This window comes from Corvus hawaiiensis, chromosome 9, assembly GCF_020740725.1.
Source record: "Corvus hawaiiensis isolate bCorHaw1 chromosome 9, bCorHaw1.pri.cur, whole genome shotgun sequence".
Lineage (NCBI taxonomy): Eukaryota > Metazoa > Chordata > Aves > Passeriformes > Corvidae > Corvus > Corvus hawaiiensis.
The window spans coordinates 22,966,021-22,986,013 of NC_063221.1; the positions used below are offsets into that span (position 1 = coordinate 22,966,021).

Genomic DNA, 19,993 nt, shown 5'->3' on the forward strand with positions numbered 1-19,993 from the left:
ACTCTTCAACCCCCTCCCTCCTGCCACATGGTTCCCAAAGAAGGGCACAGCGGGACACAGCCTCAGGAATAGAAATCTCATTAAAATCTAGGATACTTTAGAACTCTACACCAGGAGACACTGGCACAGGCAGCGCTGCCCAGAGACACTGGCACAGGCAGCGCTGCCCAGGGACGCGCGCGTTATTGCTAACAATTAGAGGTGAAGAGTAGCGGCGTGACTCGAGGGGCAGGGCACGGGCACCATGCGGGAACCTGCACCCCTCGCCGTGGCACGACGGGGGGCTCGGGACGGGGAGCTGGAACATCCTGCTGGGGCTCGCCGCCCACTGCCTCCCGCCACCGTGCCAAGCTGTGCCATGTCCCTGTGTCAGCCTCGGGGCTGCAACATAGGGAGCACAGGGTGCTGGCTGGGAGGGGAGCAAGCGGGGTGGGAAGGGTCTCATCCCATTCACCCCAAATCAAGAGCTCCAAGCCCTTTGGCTGGAGCTGGAAGACAGATTTAAAACCGCCCAGCCTTTGCCAGTGCATCCTGTTCCACTAATACTGGTTGAGGACTGAGCAGCCCCAGATGGCTCAGAGCAAGTGGGCTGGTGCAGCCCCTCGTGTCTCTGCTGGTACCTCTTGCTAAGCAGCAGCTGGGAGAGGCTGGTCCATCCTGCTCCCCCTTAGCACCATGGTGGGGTCCTCCCCTGCCAGTGCTGGGGCTGCAAGGGAGAGCTGGACCTCATCCCCGTCTGGTTACCCCCCGGCCAGGCTTAAGTACTCCCCAGCCTCCTGCCCCACTGTGGGGCAGGCAGCAGCACTGGGCTGTGCCCACACTGCTTGTGGCTGTGCCCAGCTTTGTAGGCGATGCCTGGCCACCCAGAAGGGCACCCACAGCCCCCAGTGGGGCCACAGGGTGGAGGGGTGCATGGAGGGGAGCATACCGGCTCACTGTCTGCACAGCCCCGGCGTACCGTGCATATGTGCATGCCCACGTATGCCACATGTGTGCCCATACTATGTCTGTGAGGGACACACACATGTACACACGTGTGCTCTAAGTGCTTGTGTCTTGTGCCGTCAGATCCCCCTGCCAGTGCAAGCACCATGCTTGCCCCCCATCTCCCTGTACTGGCCTGGTGCCTGGCACCGCCCCGGGCATAAACACCTGTGTGACCCAGTAGGCTTTGAGCCACAGTGGGTGCCCACCCGGGCTGGGGTTCCTGCAGTGCCAACCCCTGCCATGATGGCCTGGTGCACACACAGGCTGCAGGCAGTCCCGGCATGCCCAGCCCTGGTCCCACCCCATGTCCTCCCAATGGGAAGGTCAGGAGGGTGCCCCATGGCAGGGCAGGCTGCCTGGCGTAGGGAGAGGAGTTGGGAGCCCAGGAGCATCCCACCCCCCCCCCCATGCATACCCCCAGGTCAAGGCCCCTGCAAAGTGCCTCTGGCTCCCCGCCGTCCCGGGGCTGTGCCCCCTCCTCTCTTGTCCCAGCATCGAGCACAAAGGTTACCGTAAACACGAGGGTTAACGAACGCCACGGGGGCAGGGGCGGGAGGGGTTAACCGGCGAGGAGGTGGGGGGGTCTCGGGGATGGGTGCTGAGAGCCCCCGTGGTCCGGTGCGGCCCGGAGCCAGGCTCCGCCAGCGGAAGGTGCGAGAGGGGTTAGAGGGGTGCAGGGATTGTGGGGGATCACAGTCTGGAGTCCTGGCTGTGGGCCGAGCCATTGCTGCCCTGCACAGGGGATGCAGCCGCTGCCTCGCTCTGGCCCTTCTCTGGCTGCAGGGGCTGCACCTCCAGGTGGGACTCCGTGGAAGGGCTGAATGCCGGGGCGTAGCGCCCACTGCGGTGCTCTGGCAGCGCTGGGCCCCAGTCCTTGCTTGCCTTGGTAGCATTTTTCAAGCGCTAGAGAGAAAGGGAGACGATGGAGACAAGATTAGCATCCACCATGCTCTCCTGCCCCGGGCTGCACGGACATGCCAGCAGCTTCCAGGGCTGCACAGAAATGTGCCCTATGCATGCTGCCTGCACTCAGCCACTGCTGACAGCTCCAGTGAGGTGAGGGACAGCCCTGCTGGCAGCCCCAGGTGAGACACAGACAAAGGGATGTAGCCCCTGGCCACCCACCTCAAGCAGTGTGTCCCCCTCAGAACGGCACACTTTGTAGATGGCGTAGATGGGGATGCAGATGACAGAAGAGAGCGCCATGAGGAAGCCGATGCTGATGGCCCAGGTAGGGTAGACATAGTCATTGTAGGAGATGGGCCGGTACTGGATCACTGTGAAGACCAGGATGAACTGGGAAGGGATAGGCAGGATCAGCCATGGGGAGCAGCCAGCTTGCTCTGTACCCCCCCAGCTTCCCCACTCTGCCCTATTCCTGCTCTCCTGCAGCCCAGCACTCTTCTCTCCATAGAGTACCATGTCCAGGTGAACTCCTTGCCCCCTCCTCCCACGGTCCAATGCCCCATGGTTGCGACACTCACAAATATGATGGCAGGTGAGATGAAGCGCCAGCAGATCTGGAAGAAGAGTGGGGGAGGAAAGCCCAGCATCATCTCAATGTCCTTGAAGTAGTTGCGGTGCCCTGGGGAGATAAGTGACCATCAGCCCTGGTGATGACCTGAGCCCCCTGACTGGCTCCAGCCCCAGCATCATCGTGGTGGGACCCGCCAGCCTCCCCAGGCCACAGCTCCTGATTGGGCAACAGCTTCCCCATGGAGCACAGAGCACACCGCTGATTGGCCAGTTGTTGGGGCGAGCCCTTCCCCACTGGCTGGCTGGGCCAGCCCTACCGTCTGATTGGCTGTAGGTAGCTGCACCTACCATAGATGTACATGATGGCCACACACATGATGCAGGAAATGACCACCAGGGAGAAGCTGGCAGCATAGTTGTCCATCAGCAGGAGCCAGTAGATGCCCGCCTGGAAGACAGACCCATTGGCACAGCTGCCGCTGTGGTACCACCACTGCTGGCAGGGCAGCGGCACAGCCATGCTGACTGTGCGGGCAACACACAGCTCGGATACTGCCACCACAGCTGGCATGGCATTGCCTGATGGCAGAGTCAGCATGGAGACAGTTAATTCCGGATACCATCACCAGTGTTGGCGTGGCAAGACCAGGCCCTGCCTATCACTACCATCACGGTGGCAACAAAGTGGATGTGGCTGATGAAGTGGCCATGGCAGTGACATCCCATGGCGACAGTTCCACGGTCACCTACCTGCGTGGTGAGTGGGACGCCCAGCAGGAAGCCAGCCACAGCCACTCCCAGCGTTACGAAGGTCTTTTTGCGGATGATCCACTCATTGCCCACCTCATCCACAATGGCCGTGACCAGAGTCTCCAGCAGGCAGAACTGCGTATGGGGCAGAGGGGGCAGCATGTCACCACCTTGGCCCCACCACACCACCCCATCTGAACATGCTGGCCCCACCATGACCTACCTGTGTACCCAGCCCCAGGAGGATGAGCATAAAGAAGAAGAGAATGGACCACAGTGGCGAGATGGGGAGCAAGGTGAGAGCTTCAGGGTAGGCGACAAAGGCCAGGCCTGGTCCATGGTCAGCCACCTTGGAGACATCCACACCCAGGTGGTTGGCCATGAAGCCCAGGATGGAGAAGATGACGAAGCCAGCATAGACGCTGGTAGCACAGTTGGTGATGCTGATGATGATGCTGTCCCTGTGGGGAAGAGGAGTCAGGGCCGGCACTGGGCACGAGGCAGTGGCAGGGCTGGGGGGCTGTGGTCGGGCACTCACCGGTAGCAGTTGTTGTTGAACTTGTTGTAGGAGGCCATGGTGATGAGCCCGCCCCAGGCACAGCCCAGCGAGTAGAAGATCTGCGAGGCCGCATCACCCCACACCTGTGGCAGTGGGATGGTCAATGCTGTGCCCCCAGCCCCGCTCAGCCCTGGCTGCCCGCCACCCTTCGTCCCTGCTCACCTTGGCATTGAGGATCTTGTCCCACTGGGGTGTCAGGTAGTACATGATGCCAGTGAGGGCCCCCTCCAGCGTGATGCCGCGCACGAAGAGGATGGTGAGCACCACATAGGGGAAGGTGGCCGTGAAATACACCACCTGTGGGGCAGCAACTCAGTCAGGTGAGGATGGGGGCAGGGGCGGGGACACAGGCAGGTGGTTAAGGTGTGGCTATGGGCTGGGGCTACGGTCCAGAGTGTGGAGTGATAGACCACGAGAGAAGGAGTTATTGTCAAGGAGGTGGGGCCATGGCCACATGGGAGGAGCTGTGTCCAGAAGGGACGTGGCCAGGTCATAGAGGTGTGGCCTTTCCCAGAGTGGGAGGAGCATGCACAGAGCGCAGGGACAATGCCAAAAGAGGAGGAGCTGTGCCCAGAAGTGATGGGGACATGTCCACAACGGGAGGTTCATTCCCAGTAGGGGAGGGGCTATGCCTAGAGGGGACATGGCCATCTACCCTGAAGGCACGTCCACACCCACAGGGAGGGGCCTGGAGAGGGAACACACAGGTACCTTCCCCGAGGACTTCACGCCCTTGATGAGGCAGAGGAAGACAACGACCCAGGAGACACCGAGGCAGCCGAGGAGGGGCAGCCGCACCTCGCCCAGGTTCCCGATGTCATCCGACAGGTTCAGCACATACCTCCTGTACGGGGAGGGGGACAGCAGTGTCAGTGGAGCCCCACCATCACCACCTCCCCCATCCCCGATCCCAGGCGCTGGTACCTCCAGTACTCCTCACTGGGGCTGGTGCGCTTCTGGGTGGTGTTGAGGAGCTGGGTAAAGTTGAGGGTGGCACGGTTGGAGAGGTTCCCGTCCAGCACCCCCACGCAGTCGGGCGTGTTCCAGGGGTTGCTGCAGTACGTCCAGGGCAGCACGTGCGTCATGGACACAAAGAAGTAGTAGAAGGCAATACAGATCACCACGTTGTAGTAGATCCCGATGTATGTGGACACCACCATCATCCCGTAGCCCACGCCTGGGAACAGCACCGGGGAGGGGTGAGCGGCAGGGTGCGGCGGCACGGCACGGGCACGGCGCACAGCACCAGGGGTCGTGGCATGGCAGGAGTGGGCTGCATGCAGTGCTGTCAGCAGCCTTGCAGCCATGCTGCGGCTCAGTGCCTGGCTGTGGCACGGGTGTGAAGAGCACTGTGCATGGGATCCTCTACCTCCAAACAAGCCCAGTGGTGCTGAGGGTCCCCTGGGACACATGGCAATGCACACAGGCTGCAGGCAAACCCTTGGGGACTGCAGCACAAGAGAACAACTGGGTGGGGGGTCACTTCTGGCTACAGTGACTTTAGGCCTGCAGTTACCTGGTGGCATGTGACAGGCCACACGAGCACAGGGAAGTGCACCCCAGGCTCAGCATGCCATTGTGCAGAGCACACAAGAGTGTGTGCATGGGCTGCTGGCACTCAGACATGACATCGTGGGCATATCACCTGGCAGGCAGCCTGCAGGCGTGGGCCAGGGGAGCCAGCACCATGGGAGCACACCCGTAAGGCAGGAGATGCACCTGGAGCAGGGTCCAGCCATGGCAGGGCAAGCACATGAGCAGAGCACTTGCTGCCTGTGGTCCAGGCAGACAACTGCAGAAGCATGCCCACAGCTGGACGTGCCACAGTGTGTTCAGGGGACCTGAGCAGCCTCTGCAAGAGTGACACGCTGGGGACACGTGTGGCATATGCAGGGAGGTGTGTGTAATGCCCGCAGTGGATGCTGGCACAGGGCTGGGGTTTGCGCAGGAGATGTGATGCGTGTGCAGGGGCACGTGTAATGTGTGCAGGGGACGCCAGGCGGGCTGTGCAGGGCAGCGTAGCCAGGGTGGGCAAGTGCGCAGGGGACCCGTGCAATGCAGAGCATGATTCGTGTGCAGGGCATGCATGTGCAGGGCTGCACGAGCCGCGGGTGCCTGCACTGGGCCATGTGATGTTCCAGAGGTGTGCGTGTGCCTCATGGTGCGTGAGGGTCACACCAGCTGCCGGGCACTGTGACAGCAGGTGTCCCATGCTGGCATGTGCCAGCAGGGACAGGCAGCTCCTTACCTTTGAACATGGGGCTGACCCTCCAGACGCCAAGGCAGCCCTGGCTGGCAAACTGCCCAAAGGAGAGCTCCATGAAGAAGAGAGGGATGCCACAGAACACCAGCATGATGAAGTAGGGGAACATGAAGGCACCTGGTGGGCAGGAACCACAGGATGAGTGGGCAGTAACCCCAGGCACAGCTGTGCTTCCCATGCCCTGCACCACCCCAAGAAATACCATGCAGGGCTGGGGTGCACAGCCCCACACCTGCCCAGAGGAACCCCACTCCCCCAGCCCCCTGACACCCACCTCCCCCATTGCGGTAGCAGAGATATGGGAAGCGCCAGACGTTGCCTAGGCCCACAGCGTAGCCCACGCTGGTCAGCACAAACTCGATCTGGTTGCCCCAGTTGCCACGCTTGACGCTCTTCTCCTGCTTGCCCTGCTCCCCAGGCACGGCGCCGTTCTGCAGAGAGATGTCGTGGGATGTGTCAATTGGGGACCCCCCCGCTGGCCCCCTTGGAAGGGTGACAGCCGCCAAGCGGGGCTGGGTGGTCCCCAGCATCCTCCCCCATCTCGCCCCCCTGCCTGTCCCTGCCGCCCGCCACGCACAGGCAGTGCCAAGGAGGGGGAGGGCAGCAGTGTCTGCCCCCCCAGTGAATGGCTCTGCCCAGAGCCCGGCTGCAGGGAAGGGAGAGCCTGCAACTCATACAAAACAGGTCCAGGCGCCTGGAGCACAAAGGGGCCTCTGTTCCCGTGCCCCCCCTCCCTGTGCCCAGCGAGAGAGGTCCTGCTGGGTGGCCACTGCCCATGACTGGGGGGAAATTGTGGGACCCCTGGGTTGAAGCAGAAGCCCCTCTCAGTGGGAAGTGAGGTGTAGTGACTAGAGCAGGCAGGGAGCTGCGTACCCCCCCAGAAAAAGTACCCTGACACAGCCAGGGTCCTACTGCCAGCTCAGCACCAAGCAAGGGCACCATGCCTGGGGCAGCTCACAGGGGGTCCCATGCAGTGGGTCCCCTGACTGGACAGCCCCAGTGCCCAGTTGTCCCTCACTGCAGGGGACTGGGGGACAGGGGGGCAGAAGGGGGCAAGAAAGAGCGCTTTGTGCAGACTGCCACACAATGTGAGCTCACACTAAGGAGGACAACAACAGAGATGAGTGCCGGTCACCCCGGCAGGGATGGCACCCATCACCCCTTGGCTCTGTCCCAGCACAGCCCTGGGGTCTTACTGATGTCCTGCATGGACGCTGTGGAGCTCTGGCAGGGTGGGCTGAGGGCAGATGGCATTTTGCTGTGCAGGGGTGCCCCAAGCCCTCCCCTCCCCACCTGAGGCCAGGTGATGGATGGGTGCATGGGGCGAGGGCGCTAGTTGCCAGTCCCTAGCCCCACAGCACCCATACTCCTACAGGAGCAGCACAGGGTGTCGGCAGCCCTAGGAGCCTGTTGGAACTCCACAGTGCTGGTCTCACTACCACAGACACCCCAGTGTCCATGCCCACCTCATGCCTCTCCCCCAGCTGCCCCCCTCTCCATGTGCCCCCACAATGGCTGACGCCGGCAGTGAGCGGGCCACAAATGGGAGCCATCACTTTGGATCTGCTCACGCCGGCAGGGCGCAGGCAGCAGGCGCGGTGCACCTAACCGTATCATTTGATTAGGGACGGCACAGCCGGGACGTGATGCCCAGCGACTCCGGCACCGCGCTGCCAAACAAAGCCATCTGCTGCGAGCGGGGCCCGCACGCGCCGCGGGCGGCGGGGGGGCTGCAGGGGAGCAGGGCTGCACGAGAGGGGCGACGGGGGATCAGAGGGCACTTTGGGCAGGGCTATAGGGCAATACGCTGCCGTGCCCAGCCGGGGAGCCACAGTGCCCACACCTGACCCTGTAAGCCACGGGTCCATCAGAAACAAGCTCGCAGCAGCTCTGGGTGCTGGGGGACCTCCCTCCCAGCAGAGGTTCTTATTGTGGGGTGTTGTGCAAGAGCATGACTCAGGGGTCCCCAAGGCGGGGGACAGGACGCTGGCAGTGTCCCCATGCCAGGGCACACTGCCCACTCGAGCAGACAGATCCGATCGGGAAGCCTCTGATTAAGCTGCTCGCACTAACGAGGCTCCTAATGAGCAGCACAGCCAGCAGGAGTGGGGGCAATGCTCCAGCCTCCCTGACAAAGGGTCTGGTGAGGGGACCAGATACACTACATGGCCCCGGCTCAGCCAGGAGCCGTGGTGCCCAAAGGGGACCTCATCCCTGTTCCAAGCCAGTGCTCTGCTCAGGTGACCCTGGCTTCACCCCCAAGCCTCATGGAGCACCCCAACTTTGAGCTGGCTGGCACCAGTGCAATGAAACCGCCAGGCCTCTGCTGCTCCCTCCTCCTTTCCTGCAGCACTGGGCTTTGGTGCACTTGTCCCCAATAAGGGGGCGGCCACATGTGTGTCCATGCATGCACAACTGAGCACACGTGCGCAAACACTTGCATGCTCACTCATCAGCTCGCTACAACCCACCCTCCCCAAATCTAGTAAGGTCACCCTGTCCTTTACACTCATTAACCATCCTCCCAACCCCACACGGTAAAAGAAGGGAGTGGATAGAGAGAACCCAGACATCTGGGAAGATGAAACTCCCCCCTTTCCCTGCTGTGGGAATGGGACAGAGCTGGAATGCATAGGGAAAGATGCCACCCAGCAACAGTGCAGTCTCTGGGGGCACCAGGTCCTGCTCCCAGGCCCCAAATTTTCCATGCATGTAATCCAATGCAGCTTCAAAGGATGCCTGGCTTGGGTGATAACATCAAGAAGGAGGAAGGATGCCAAGACACCCCAAATGTCTCCAGAAGGGAAGTTCCAAAAGGGAATGTCCAAAACATCGCAGAAGGGGAGGTTTGGGGTGCCCAGGGCATCCTTCCTCCCCCTTCCCCAGGGGACCCCCCCCATACACCATGGCCAAAACCTCCCCAGCCCAGCAAAGCAGGCATCATCCATCACCCTGCCTGGCACCAAAGCCTTTCTCATGCTAAGCAGCATCGCCTCACACAATGACAGCTTGGCTGGGGTGCCCGGATGCCCCCCACTACCCTAAGGAGCCCTGATTTATGGTTGGGAAGCTTGTGGTGGTGGCAGGGTTGATACTGGAAGGGGATGTCCTCATGGGAGGCATCTCCAGCATGAACCCCCTCCTCTTTTTTTCCCCATTCAAACTGCCCACATGGGGGTGTACCAGGCCAGCAGAGGCACTCTGTGGGGCACAAACCTTATCCAGCCCCCCTGAACCAGTGAGGGACCCCCAATTTCTCCATCCAACCTCCTACTGGGGGGCTGTCAGGGCTGCTCCTGCAATGCCAGCACAGGGTACGAGTACCCCTGATATCATCAGCCTGATGTCACTGCTCATTGCCATGGCAATGGCAACTAAATCATGGCTGTTTTAGGCAGGGGTTGCTGGAAGATGGAAAAAAATGCTAATTACATCATTTGCCATGATAGTGGCTCTTCCAGGGCAAGGAAGTGGGGTGCAGGATGTTGGAGGCAGATGAACCCCAGCCTGAGGTGGGAGCCCCAAGGGATGGAGGGATGGGGTCACTTAGAGAGGGGATGTCCTGGGTGCCCTTGCTGACCGTCTACTGAGCGTGGGTGCTGGGGGCCCTATAATCGGCCCTGCACTCCTTGTCCTTCATACCTGAGGTAACGAATCCACAGGTGTCATCCCTTCATCAGAGGTTGCTGTGCCCTGCCAGCCTGCACATTCCTGGCTCTGCCAGCCTAACCAGCACATCTTAATTCTCCCTACCCTCTCTCTTTGGTGCCCAGCCCCATGTTTGCCCCTGTCCTGGTGTAGCAGAGGCATGTTGTGGGGAAAAAGGCATCTGGCATGGCCTGGGCGGCGGCAGCACCATCCAAGGGTGCTGGGGACAGTCCCAGGGCTGGGGTAATGCAGTGATGAGGGGCACGCCCAAACCCCAGGACCTCCCAGGAGTATTACACAGCCTTCACCACCCCTCATTGCAGGAGGCTGTCCAGCCCCTGAGTGTGCTCTGCGAGCCAGCCACAGCAGCACCAGTACTGCCCTGGAGTGCCATGGGGGGCCTGGGGCAAACTTTGACATTGCTCACTGGTGCCCATGAAAGGGAAGAGGGGAGGGGAGGAGTAGGAGATCTTTGCTATACTCTGCCCCTGCAGCACTGAGTTGCAACTCAGGTGCTGTGCACCTCTTCTGCAAAATCAGTAGATTCTAGGGATAACAAACACACACAACTGTCAGGCAATCTCTTCTTGCTCCCAACACAACTGAGGCCATGGAGGGGTTTGGTGCCATGCTCTGCCCTCCCTCCCCTGAAGCACCCCACATCAAAGGCTGTGGGGCTTGGGGGTACCTCTCCAGCATGCCATGGCACAAATCTACAGCCCTGCAGAGCCACCACCCCGAAGGCAATACAAAGGGTTTTGGAGAGCCATGAGTGGTGGGGGAACAGCACTGGCATGGCCACCACTCAGCCTGGCCCACCCCCCAATCTGCCCCCCAGACCCTGCTCTCACCTGCCCACTGACCTGCTGAGAGGGTCCGAGGGGGCCTGGCTGCTCACAGCTGCCATCCGGGGGCCCAGGCTGGATGGCTCCGTGAGTCCCCAGCTTCATTGGCACCTCGGGCTCCGGCGCAGCAGCAGCCGCCCGCCCTCCCGCCTTCCCCCGCCCGCTGCCTCCAGCGCTTGGCACTGCTCCCCACTTGCCTCCCAGCCAGGCTCGGCCCCCTGTTGCCTGCCCCGATGCAGCACCGGAGCCCCACCATGCCACCTGCCCTGGCACCATCCCTGCCTGGCCCACCCCGCAGGCACTGCTGTGCCTCTAATACCCCCCACGAGCTGTACCCCCACAAGCCAGGTGCCCTCCCTGGCTCGTGTAGGCAGGGCAAGGCAGAGCAGGCTGCACAGCGGGCTCAGCCCTGTCCCACTTAATGAGGCCTCATTAGCGGGGTCCAGCTGCTCACAGCCCTGCATGCTCCAGTGGGCAGCACGGCCCTCCCCGCAGGCACCGCTGCCCGTCTGGTTGGGGCCAGGAGCTGCTCTTGGAGCATGGCAGAAGACGACATTCCCTCACAGCCCCTATTTCCATGCCTCAGCATCTCAAGCCCCACACATGCATTCCTGCCCCTATGCCCATCATCCATGCAGCACTGGCCCTGCATGCCCAGTCCCAAACCTGGACATTCAAGGGCTGCAGGAACGGGGCATGGCCCTGCTTGGGGATAGGGGCACAGGGTCAAGCCCGTCTGCTGGCACATCCTCACCTGGTGCCATGCTACTTCACTCAACATCATACGATTGGTGACATCATGGGGTCTCCATGGCAACCCTTACAAGGTCACTGGCCCGAGGGGGACCATCTGGCTGGCAGGAGGGCTGTGCCATGACCCCTTCACTGCCCAGGCACCCCACAGCCTCCCTGCTCACCCCTTTGCCAGCACAGGGTGGGACCCTGGTGGGGTGCTGTGTCCCATAGGAGGCCAGGCAGAGGGAGCCCCGCGGCCAGGCTCGGGGTGCCCCAGCTGCTCCCAGCCCTGCGTCCCGGCTGGGGAGTGTGGCCAAGGCTCCAGCGACGCATGATGGTGCACCGAGGGCGGGGGAACGGGCCGGCGCTTTCGGGCGACCATCTGGGGTCCGGGCAGCAGCGGCTGCGGGCGCACACGTGAACAGCACACGTGTGCAGGGTGGGCACTCAACCTCCCACATGCCAGCACCCAGTGCTTGTTCCTGTCCCCTCCTGCACTAGCCACCCAGTAGCTTGGGACATGTCCCACCCATGGGATGGCAACACCCAACTGTGCCCCCCAAGACAAATGCAAGCCAAGAGCCACCCCATGCTGTGCCAGCCCCAAGTGACCCCAGTGCCAACCCAGTCCTGCCCTATACGCAGCCAGGCAGCTCTGTGTCCAGACACCCCGCAAGGTGTGTGGGCACCTTGTGGGCATCCCTCCATGCCCCAGTTCAGCTGCATCACTTTGCCTGGGCCACCTGTGTGCCACCACCAGACGTCTTGCCCTGGGCACGCTGCACCCCCTGCTCCTTAGAGCAGCCTGAGCACAGCACAGCAGGACCCACCGCTCCGTCCTGGGGATGCCAGACTCTGTGCCAGCCCTGCCCTGTGGGAGCAAAGTGCTGCTCCCCTGGCAGCCCAGTGAGCAGACAGAGGGGACAGCCAGCTGCATGGAGACACACTGCTAGAAACAAAGGGCCTGCCATAGAACCCTCACCTACCCTGGCATTCTGATCCCCACCCTGGCTGGCTGGCAGTGCTGGGACTAGAGAGACAGGGGCAGTGGCTGCATGGGGGATGGTCCACAGGTCTTCCAGCCCCCTGACAGGGCTGCATGGTGACTGGGGTAGGAATGATGCCCAAGGACCTGTCCCAGTGCCACTATCCCCTAGCTGAGTGCTTCCCGACAGGGCTGCCTTTCTCCGGCCCCATTCTACCAGGGCAGACATGATTCTCCCGGGGCGTTCAGGCAGAAAAATCCCCCGCCAGCCCCCCCATCACTGCCCCTTGGTATTCCGTGAAGGGCTCCCACAGCCAAAAGCCACTTCCGCAGCTCCTGCCGCTGGTCGGTGGCACTGAGCCGCTGGGGGTGTCTGGAACAGGCAGGGACCCCCCAGCCCTGACCCCCACTGCAGTGCAGTGGGAGCAGCACCCCACTGTGTAGTCAGGGTGGTCTTGGGTGACTGCAGGAACCTACCTGAGCTGGCAAGCTGCAGCCAAAGGCTGCCCAGCCGTGCCAGCAAGGCAGCCCTGGGAGTCAGGAGCCACTGGCAGTGTTGGAGTCTAAACAAAGCACCCCAAGGACAACAAAACAAAATGTCCTTAAAGGCCTGTGAGGGAGAGGCAGTCAGACCCTCCCCTGTGGCTCACAGGGATCCCCTCAGCCCAGCCACACAGGGACTGATCCAGCCCCTGGAGCTGTCCTGAACTTCATTGGGTATCTGCAGTCAGAGCATTTCTGGGGCTTGGGAGCAGTAAGGTGGGCATGACCCCTCCCAACCACCTCCTGTTTTGGAGTGAGCATTCAGAGCTTCACAGGGCCACCCAAAACACAGATCCTGCAAAAGCAGTACACATCACCCTTGTTCTCCAGGCCCCAGCTGACAGGTGGGGAAACTGAGGCACAGCCGCACATCACCCAGCTGCTGCCTCCATCACCCCTGTCCCTCCCCAGGTGGGGCACAGCAGGCACTGTAAACTTCTCCAGCCCCAGGCACTGCAAATAATGCTGGGCTGGGGTTGCACAGTGAGAGCCTGGCTGGACTGGGGGTGGTGGGGGTGGGAGCTGCACCTGCAGGCAGGGATGAGAGGACAGGCAGGGACCAAACTCTGTGAGGTTACTGGCAGGGCCCTGGAGGCAGGCCAAGGAGATTATGCTCCTTTCCCAGGGACCCAGGCAGCTCAGTAATCAGAATCTGGCCCACTGGAGCTCCTCCTGGGGCTCTCAGGATGCAGGAATGGGGATGCTTCAGGAGCAGGGATGCTCTCACAGGGACCTGCCCTTCTCCCCACAGACCCCATAGCAGCAATGCCCTGTGCAGAGGTATCTTTGCATCCTGCATACAGGGGAGGCCTGAGAGCAAGGGCGGCCAACACAGCACAGACCCCATTGCAGCTGACACTCTGGCCCTGGGGTGGGCTGGTCAGGTACTTCCAAGAAGCAGGTTAAAGATTTACTGGGAGTGGGTGGGCACTCCAATGTCTGACTCCCTGACGTGGGTGTCAGGCTCGGCCCTCGCCCTGGTGCGATGCTGACTGCTCTGGTCATAGCAGGAAAACATCAACGGCATGGAGTCATGGCAAGCACCATGTACAGAAGTGTGTCCCCATGACAGACCCCTGACTGTACCCAGATACATCCTCAGCACCTCCCTGTTACCGGCCCAGGGGTTCTCCAGAAGAAATCTGCCTTCCTATCCTACCAGCTGCCCCAAGCCCTTCTCTGTTGGGGGCAGGATGGGTGCTGGGCTCCCTGCTGCAGGCACAGCCAGCGGGGCCATGCTGGGACACACAAGCAGAGGAACTGCATGCACGCGGGCATACTGGAAGCACTTGCTGGAGCATGCCGCTCCCCTGGCTCTTGGCTTCCCAGGCAAACCCTGGCTCCCAGCCCTCCAGCTGGAGTGTGCAGCTATTTCAGGAAGCCCCCCGGGAAAGGGAGGGCCTGGTGACCGTGTCAATCTCAGCGTTCAGCTCCTATCCTTTGGGAAAAAGGGAAAAAGCCAAGCCCAGCCTGAGCTCACCTGCCCAATGCAGCAGAGCAGCCTGTCACAGGAACCTGAGCTGCCACAGGCATGGGGCCATTGCAGCCTTCCAACAAAGACATGCAGTGGGTACATCCCACATCTGCCTGGAACACCAAAGCCAGCCCTGGCACAGGCAAGTGCAGGGCAGCTCACAGCACCCTGCAACACACTGTGCGTGAGGACAGAGGGTCAGGCACTTCACTGGTGCCCAGAGAAAGCTGCCTCTGCCTGTGCACCATCCTACCAGCCCAGCCTCGGAGAGCCCACTGGGGGAAGGCAAAGGGGAAGCACCCACAATCTGTGCCCCTCCGGGGGCACCTGGCTTGGAGGAACAACCGCACCCTTTGCTGACAGCAGGCTGGAGAGCCGCCTGCCTGGAGAGTTGGGGTGGGTGATAAGGCTGGGCAGAGCGCCTGAAAACAGGTGATAGCATCACCAGGCACAAGGAGACACCACACCCGAAGAGCCCCACAGGCAACAGGTTCATGGAGAGAGAGCATCAGCCCAAAAATCATCATGCTAGGAGAGCACCATGGTGCCACAACCCCAGCTGGCGGTCTCGGCAGGGCACACCAAGTCCAACGGGAACCCCAGCGTCCTGCTCCCTGTGCCAGGTTCTCTGGGCCCCCGAGGCAGTGGCACACACCAGCCCGCTCCCCACACCCCTGCACTTACCAGCAGCCCCTCGCTGCACTTATCGGCCATTCCTGGAGGCTGGAGCACGGTGCCGGCTGCCCAGTGCAGGGTCCCTCGCCTGCCCGCTCTCTGTCACGCTGGCTGCAGCACCAGCACTAGTGTCCTTCAATCCACCGTCAGAGCAAGCTGGGCAGAGAGGAGAAGACACCAAGAGAGATGTGACTGGTGGGGTGGGCACATCCCCGCCCCAGGCCTCCCCCTCCCTCCAGGAACTGGGGGGCTGTGTCAGGCAAGCCGCTCCCCTCTACCTTCCCACTGCGTAGCAGGACTCCTGGTGGAGGACGCAGGGCCCGGGGCTGGGTGGGCTGGTGGCAGGGTCTCCTCCTGCTGGCTCCCAGCCCCTCCAGTGTCTCTGAACCCCCTGGCACCCACACAAGCGTCGGCTCCCAGGTGTTTCCCAAGAAGCAGTTAAAGATTTACCCAGTGTGGATAGACGACCTTGCGGACAGCTGGCTGCTGGCCCCCCGGCAGGTGGGCGTCAGGGGCCACGGGCAGGAGCGGGGGCCCCTTGAGCTCTCCCCCAGCGAGAGATGAAGCTGAAGTGGCTGCAGCACACAACAGCGCTGGGACTGGGCGCTGAGCACGGGCAGTGCAGGGCTCAGCTGCCGCGCAGGACACAGATGGGAAACGATTGCCTTCTGCCCCGGTGCATCGCATGCATGTGCAGCGCAGGGGGGCCGAGCTGCTGGGCTCTGCCGGGTGCCAGGTGCTGCTGGACAGTGCACAGGCACAGGCATCTGCCTCCCTGGCCCTCACCCCTGCCCCAGCCTGGGGCTGCTGGAGGCCCCAGGGGAACACCAAGGCCTGACCTCGCTGGAAGGGACAGACGCTCTTGCAAAACACCAGTTTGATTGTCTGTGCAACAAGCACCGGTGTTTGCAGATCCGACACCAGTGCTCAGTACCCTTGCTGGCTGAAGAAGGACCCCTGACCCACACCGAGGGTCCCCAATCACCACCAGCAGCAGTCACACACCCCAGGGCCTATCCCCAGGCTGCCATGACTCTGGAGCAATCAGCAGAAGACCTTAAGACGGAGGGAAGGAGCATGGGCAGTGTAGATAAGGGGCAGGAATCCACGGGATGTGGTGTGAGCCCCCAGCCCCTCCAGCGCAGACAGGCTGCTGCCAGCAGATACCACAGATACTGCATCCCACTGCCAATGCCCTGCTCAGCAGTGGCTGCATTTCCAGGGGAGCTGAGATGTCATCACTGTCACAAGCCTGGCTCCTCGCATGGCACGGGGACCTCTCAAAGGTGGGAGGTGCAGGCTCAGTTGCCAGACCTCCTCCTCATCACACACCTACCGCCAGCCAGCCAAAAGCTGCCCGCCCTGCGGCCCTGAATTCAGACTGGGAACTCATCCCGTGTCCTCGGAAGGGGGAGTACCCAAGGGGCCGGACGGCTGCCACTCCCCTCGGGGTCTGCCAGGTGCTGATAAGCCTCCATGACTACATAGATGCCGCTGGCGTTGGCTCCCAGCCTGGCAAGGACCGAGCGCGAAGCCAGCGGTGGTGTGGCAACGGGACGGATGCAAGGATGCCCGAGGCTGCAGCATCCCTTGGGACAGCCCAGCAGGGACGAGGATGCAAAGCACTGGTGCCACGGGGTGGCTCTCCCAGAGCTGCGGGATGCCATGACAGACCGGAGGGCAGCGCAGCTTGTACCTAAAGCCGGCACGGCTGGCACAGGGAAATGGGGACACCTGGGCACTCACAGGGACTCCCAGACAGGATGGCACACCTCGGCGGGGAGAGGCAGCCCACGGCACCCAGCGAAAGGCCACAGATGCCCGACCGAAGGATGGAGCCCCCGTCCCTTCCCGCCCGGCGGCCCGATGCCGCTGCCACCTGCGAGGCCATTTCTTCCGCCAGCATCCGCCGGGCCCGCCGCAACCGCGGTTCCTCGGTGCCCAGGGAAGGGCGACGCGCCCGCCGCCCGGCTCCCCCCCGCCGCCGCCGCCGCCGCCCGGTGCAGTACGGTGGCGGGGGGGCCCGGTTACATCAGCCGCCACGTGGTGGCTGCTCCGCCGCCCCGCCCCGGCACATGCCCGTGGAAAATTACCGCCAACCCCCCCGGCCCGTCACCGAGCCGGGCCGTCCCGGTGCCCGGCGCCCTCCCCGGCTGCGGTGGCGGTAGTCCCGCTCTGCGCGCCGCGCCCCCGCGCTCCCCCGGCACCGCGCCGCCGCGCCGCGAGAGCAACAGATGCGGGACCGCCCCGCATCCCGCCATCCCGCTATCCCGCTCTTCTCCTCCCGACATCGTCCTGACGGGTGGGCGCTCCCGGTGCCGCTCCCGCTGTTCCCGACCCTGCCGCTCCGGAGGCCCTCGCCGTCCTCGTCCCCTTGTCACCCCTCGTCGGCAGCCCACCCACTCCTCTCCCGTCCCATCCCCAGTGCTGCTACGGCTGCTGGACGGGCCGGGCACCCGGTGCCGGCGGAGGTGCGCGCTCCTTACCGTGCCCATGCCGACTCCCGGCCCCTCCCGCCGCGCCGGGTGGGCCTGCGGGGTCGCCGCTCCGCGGCGCCCAGCCCGGTGTCGGTGTCAGTGTCGGTGCCGGTGCCGTACCAGGCCCAGAGCCGCCGCCGCCGCCGCCGATGCTGCCGAGTTAATGAAAGTTTGGAGGTCGGTGGGGGCTGGCGCCGCCTCTCGCCCCCGCCGCCGTGCTCCGCCCCCCGCTTCGCCGTGCTCCCCAGCGCCCCGCCTCGGCACCCGCACCGCGTCCGCCCCGCGCCTCGCCGCACCGGGGGCACCGCGGGCACCGCGGAGGGCGAGAGCGCACGAGGTACGGCGGGCACACGGGCTACGTATGGTACACACACACGTGTGGGCACACGGGTACACACGGCACACACGGGCATGCTGCACACATGGGCATGCACGGGCACACTATGCGCTTGGCACACTTGGGCACGCCCATGGCATACTTGGCACACATAGGCACCGTTATCCCACATACAGCCCACAGGCACGCGGACATGGAGGGGCATATGCAGGCTTGCGCAGGCACGTGGCACGTGCGATCATATATGGGATGTATGGTCACACAGAGGCTTCCACTGGTCACACATGCATCCCTGCACACACGCGTTTTCACACACAGAGGAACCGCCACGCGCAGTGTGCACACACCGCCAGGGCACAGTGCCATGGCAATCCTGGGCAGCGGGATGGCCGCAGGCTCCAGCCAAGATACGTGAGGTCACTGTGACTGTTGTGCATGTGTGCGTTGTGTGGGTGTCTTGCACACGTGTGGGTCACACACCCGCATGTCCATGCCTGTGCGTGCTGCAGCAAGTGTGCTTGCTGGCGCATGTACGCACACGTGTGTGCATGCAAGTCTGTACGCTTATCCCTATGTAGTTAGGAGTGTGTATACATGTAGTTGCACATGTTTGCATCCATGAATGTGGGCATCTACATGTGTGTGCAAACCTCCATGCCGATGTATGTGTGTCTGCACACGTATGGGCACATATGTACCCACGTATGGGTACATGAGCACATGTGAACATGCGTGTACACAGGTGTGGGTACGTGTATTGATTAACATGTACTCATAAATACATATATGTGTGTTTCCCCATACCCATGCGCATGTGCACACATGTGTGTGCAGCCAGTGCACGCCCCCACATCCCAGGCCAGATGTTTCCAGTAATGCATGATGAGTAGGCCAGGGGCCACCCCTTGCTTGGCCTCTCACCGAGGCCTCCCTTCCCTCCCCTCTCCTTCCCGATGGGCTTCCCACATGCTGGGATGGGTGCCTGCTCTCCAGCACCCTGCCCTGCTCCCTGAATCCCTTCCACTTCCTGCACCTTAGGGCCTTAGCACTGCACCCTGTGTCTTCAGGAAGGAGCTGTTGGGGAGCATGGCAGGGGTGCAGCTCAGCACCCCAAGTGCAGCAACAGCACAGCCCTTCCCACATCCCGTCAAGAATCCTCTCCACCTCCACAGCCCTGCACACCATCCCAGGTCTGAGCTCCCAGAGTTCCAACCAGCTTGGGAAGCATCCCTTACCTGTCTCTCCAGAGATCCCTGCTGTCCTTGAGGGCTGCTTCCTGGTTAGGGAAATTCTCCACAGGGAGGGGGTAGAGGTGGGGACAGCGATGGGGTCGGTGCCCCGGGCGTGTCTGTCCAGGCGCCACTGCAGCAGTCTCAGCACTGTGCTGGGGCAGGATGGGAGATGGCTCCAGCACAGTCACTCACCGACATTGCTTTCATTTTGTAAGTGGTAAAGCCAGAATCAGGGCTCCCACAGCAGGAAGGGGAAGGCAGCAGCGAAACCGGCAGATGCTCAGGTCCTCCCACACCGTCCCAGCACCTACACATGGCTGCTCTGCACAAGGAGCCAGGTTGCTCACTAGCACCCTCGCTCCCGGCTGCATGTGGCCTCACACTACACCCTGCAGCCCAAATCTGGCACCCAGAACCTGAATCCAGCATCCCACACCCAGTGTCTTGTGTCAGAGCCAGAACTCGGCTGCAACTCTCACCCCTGCCCCAGGATCTGGGCTTCAGAGAGGAGCTACTGGCTGTGGAGTTGCAGACTTGATCCTCGAGGGATGGATTTCCATTGATGAAACTCGTGCTTTCAAACACCCTTCTTAGGATCTCTCGCACTTTCTGTGCATCTCCTCTGTGCTTTCAACATGGGGGAAGAGGAGGAGGGGCCCTGCAACCCCAAGTGGGTCAGCAAGGGACTGCTTCTTACCCCCTGCAACCTCCAAGATGCTGCAGCACCTTTTAACACCCTACACCTGGGTGCAAACACCTCCTTCCCAGGAGCCTAGCTGCTTTGTGCACCAATGGCTTTGGTCATGGTCCTACCACACCAATCAGGACTTTCCTGGGCTCTCCTGGTGCCCAGAGGCACAGCAGGAGCAGAGGCCAAATGTGATCCGTGGGGTGGGGGGCTGCAATGCCAAAGGGGTTTAGGAGAGGTGCTCCAGACTGTACTTGTGCCCCTTCAGCCCTCTCTCCCCATCTGGTAGCAATCACCCCCCCATTCCCCATCTTGGAGC

The 19,993-nt window shown here is 62.3% G+C and overlaps 1 protein-coding gene across 5 annotated transcripts; it reads right to left on the reverse strand.

The window, feature by feature from the left end:
- Positions 1-62: 62 nt before the first annotated feature.
- On the reverse strand, positions 63-17,578 carry SLC6A9 (solute carrier family 6 member 9). 5 transcript variants are annotated; one of them, XM_048312768.1, is made up of 14 exons: positions 17,427-17,578; positions 14,950-15,096; positions 6,310-6,466; positions 6,021-6,152; positions 4,697-4,949; positions 4,484-4,616; positions 3,935-4,069; positions 3,752-3,855; positions 3,437-3,674; positions 3,214-3,348; positions 2,812-2,911; positions 2,472-2,572; positions 2,113-2,283; positions 63-1,890 (listed from the first exon to the last, which is right to left on the reverse strand). In XM_048312768.1, the coding sequence occupies exons 2-14, from the start codon at positions 14,977-14,979 to the stop codon at positions 1,678-1,680; spliced, it is 1,902 nt and encodes a 633-aa protein (XP_048168725.1). In that variant the 5' UTR covers positions 14,980-15,096; positions 17,427-17,578; the 3' UTR covers positions 63-1,677. The 5 variants fall into 5 exon arrangements, with proteins under 5 accessions (XP_048168725.1, XP_048168726.1, XP_048168727.1 ...); XM_048312769.1 differs by lacking the exon at positions 17,427-17,578 and adding an exon at positions 15,391-15,557; XM_048312770.1 differs by lacking the exon at positions 17,427-17,578 and adding an exon at positions 15,219-15,242.
- Positions 17,579-19,993: the final 2,415 nt, after the last annotated feature.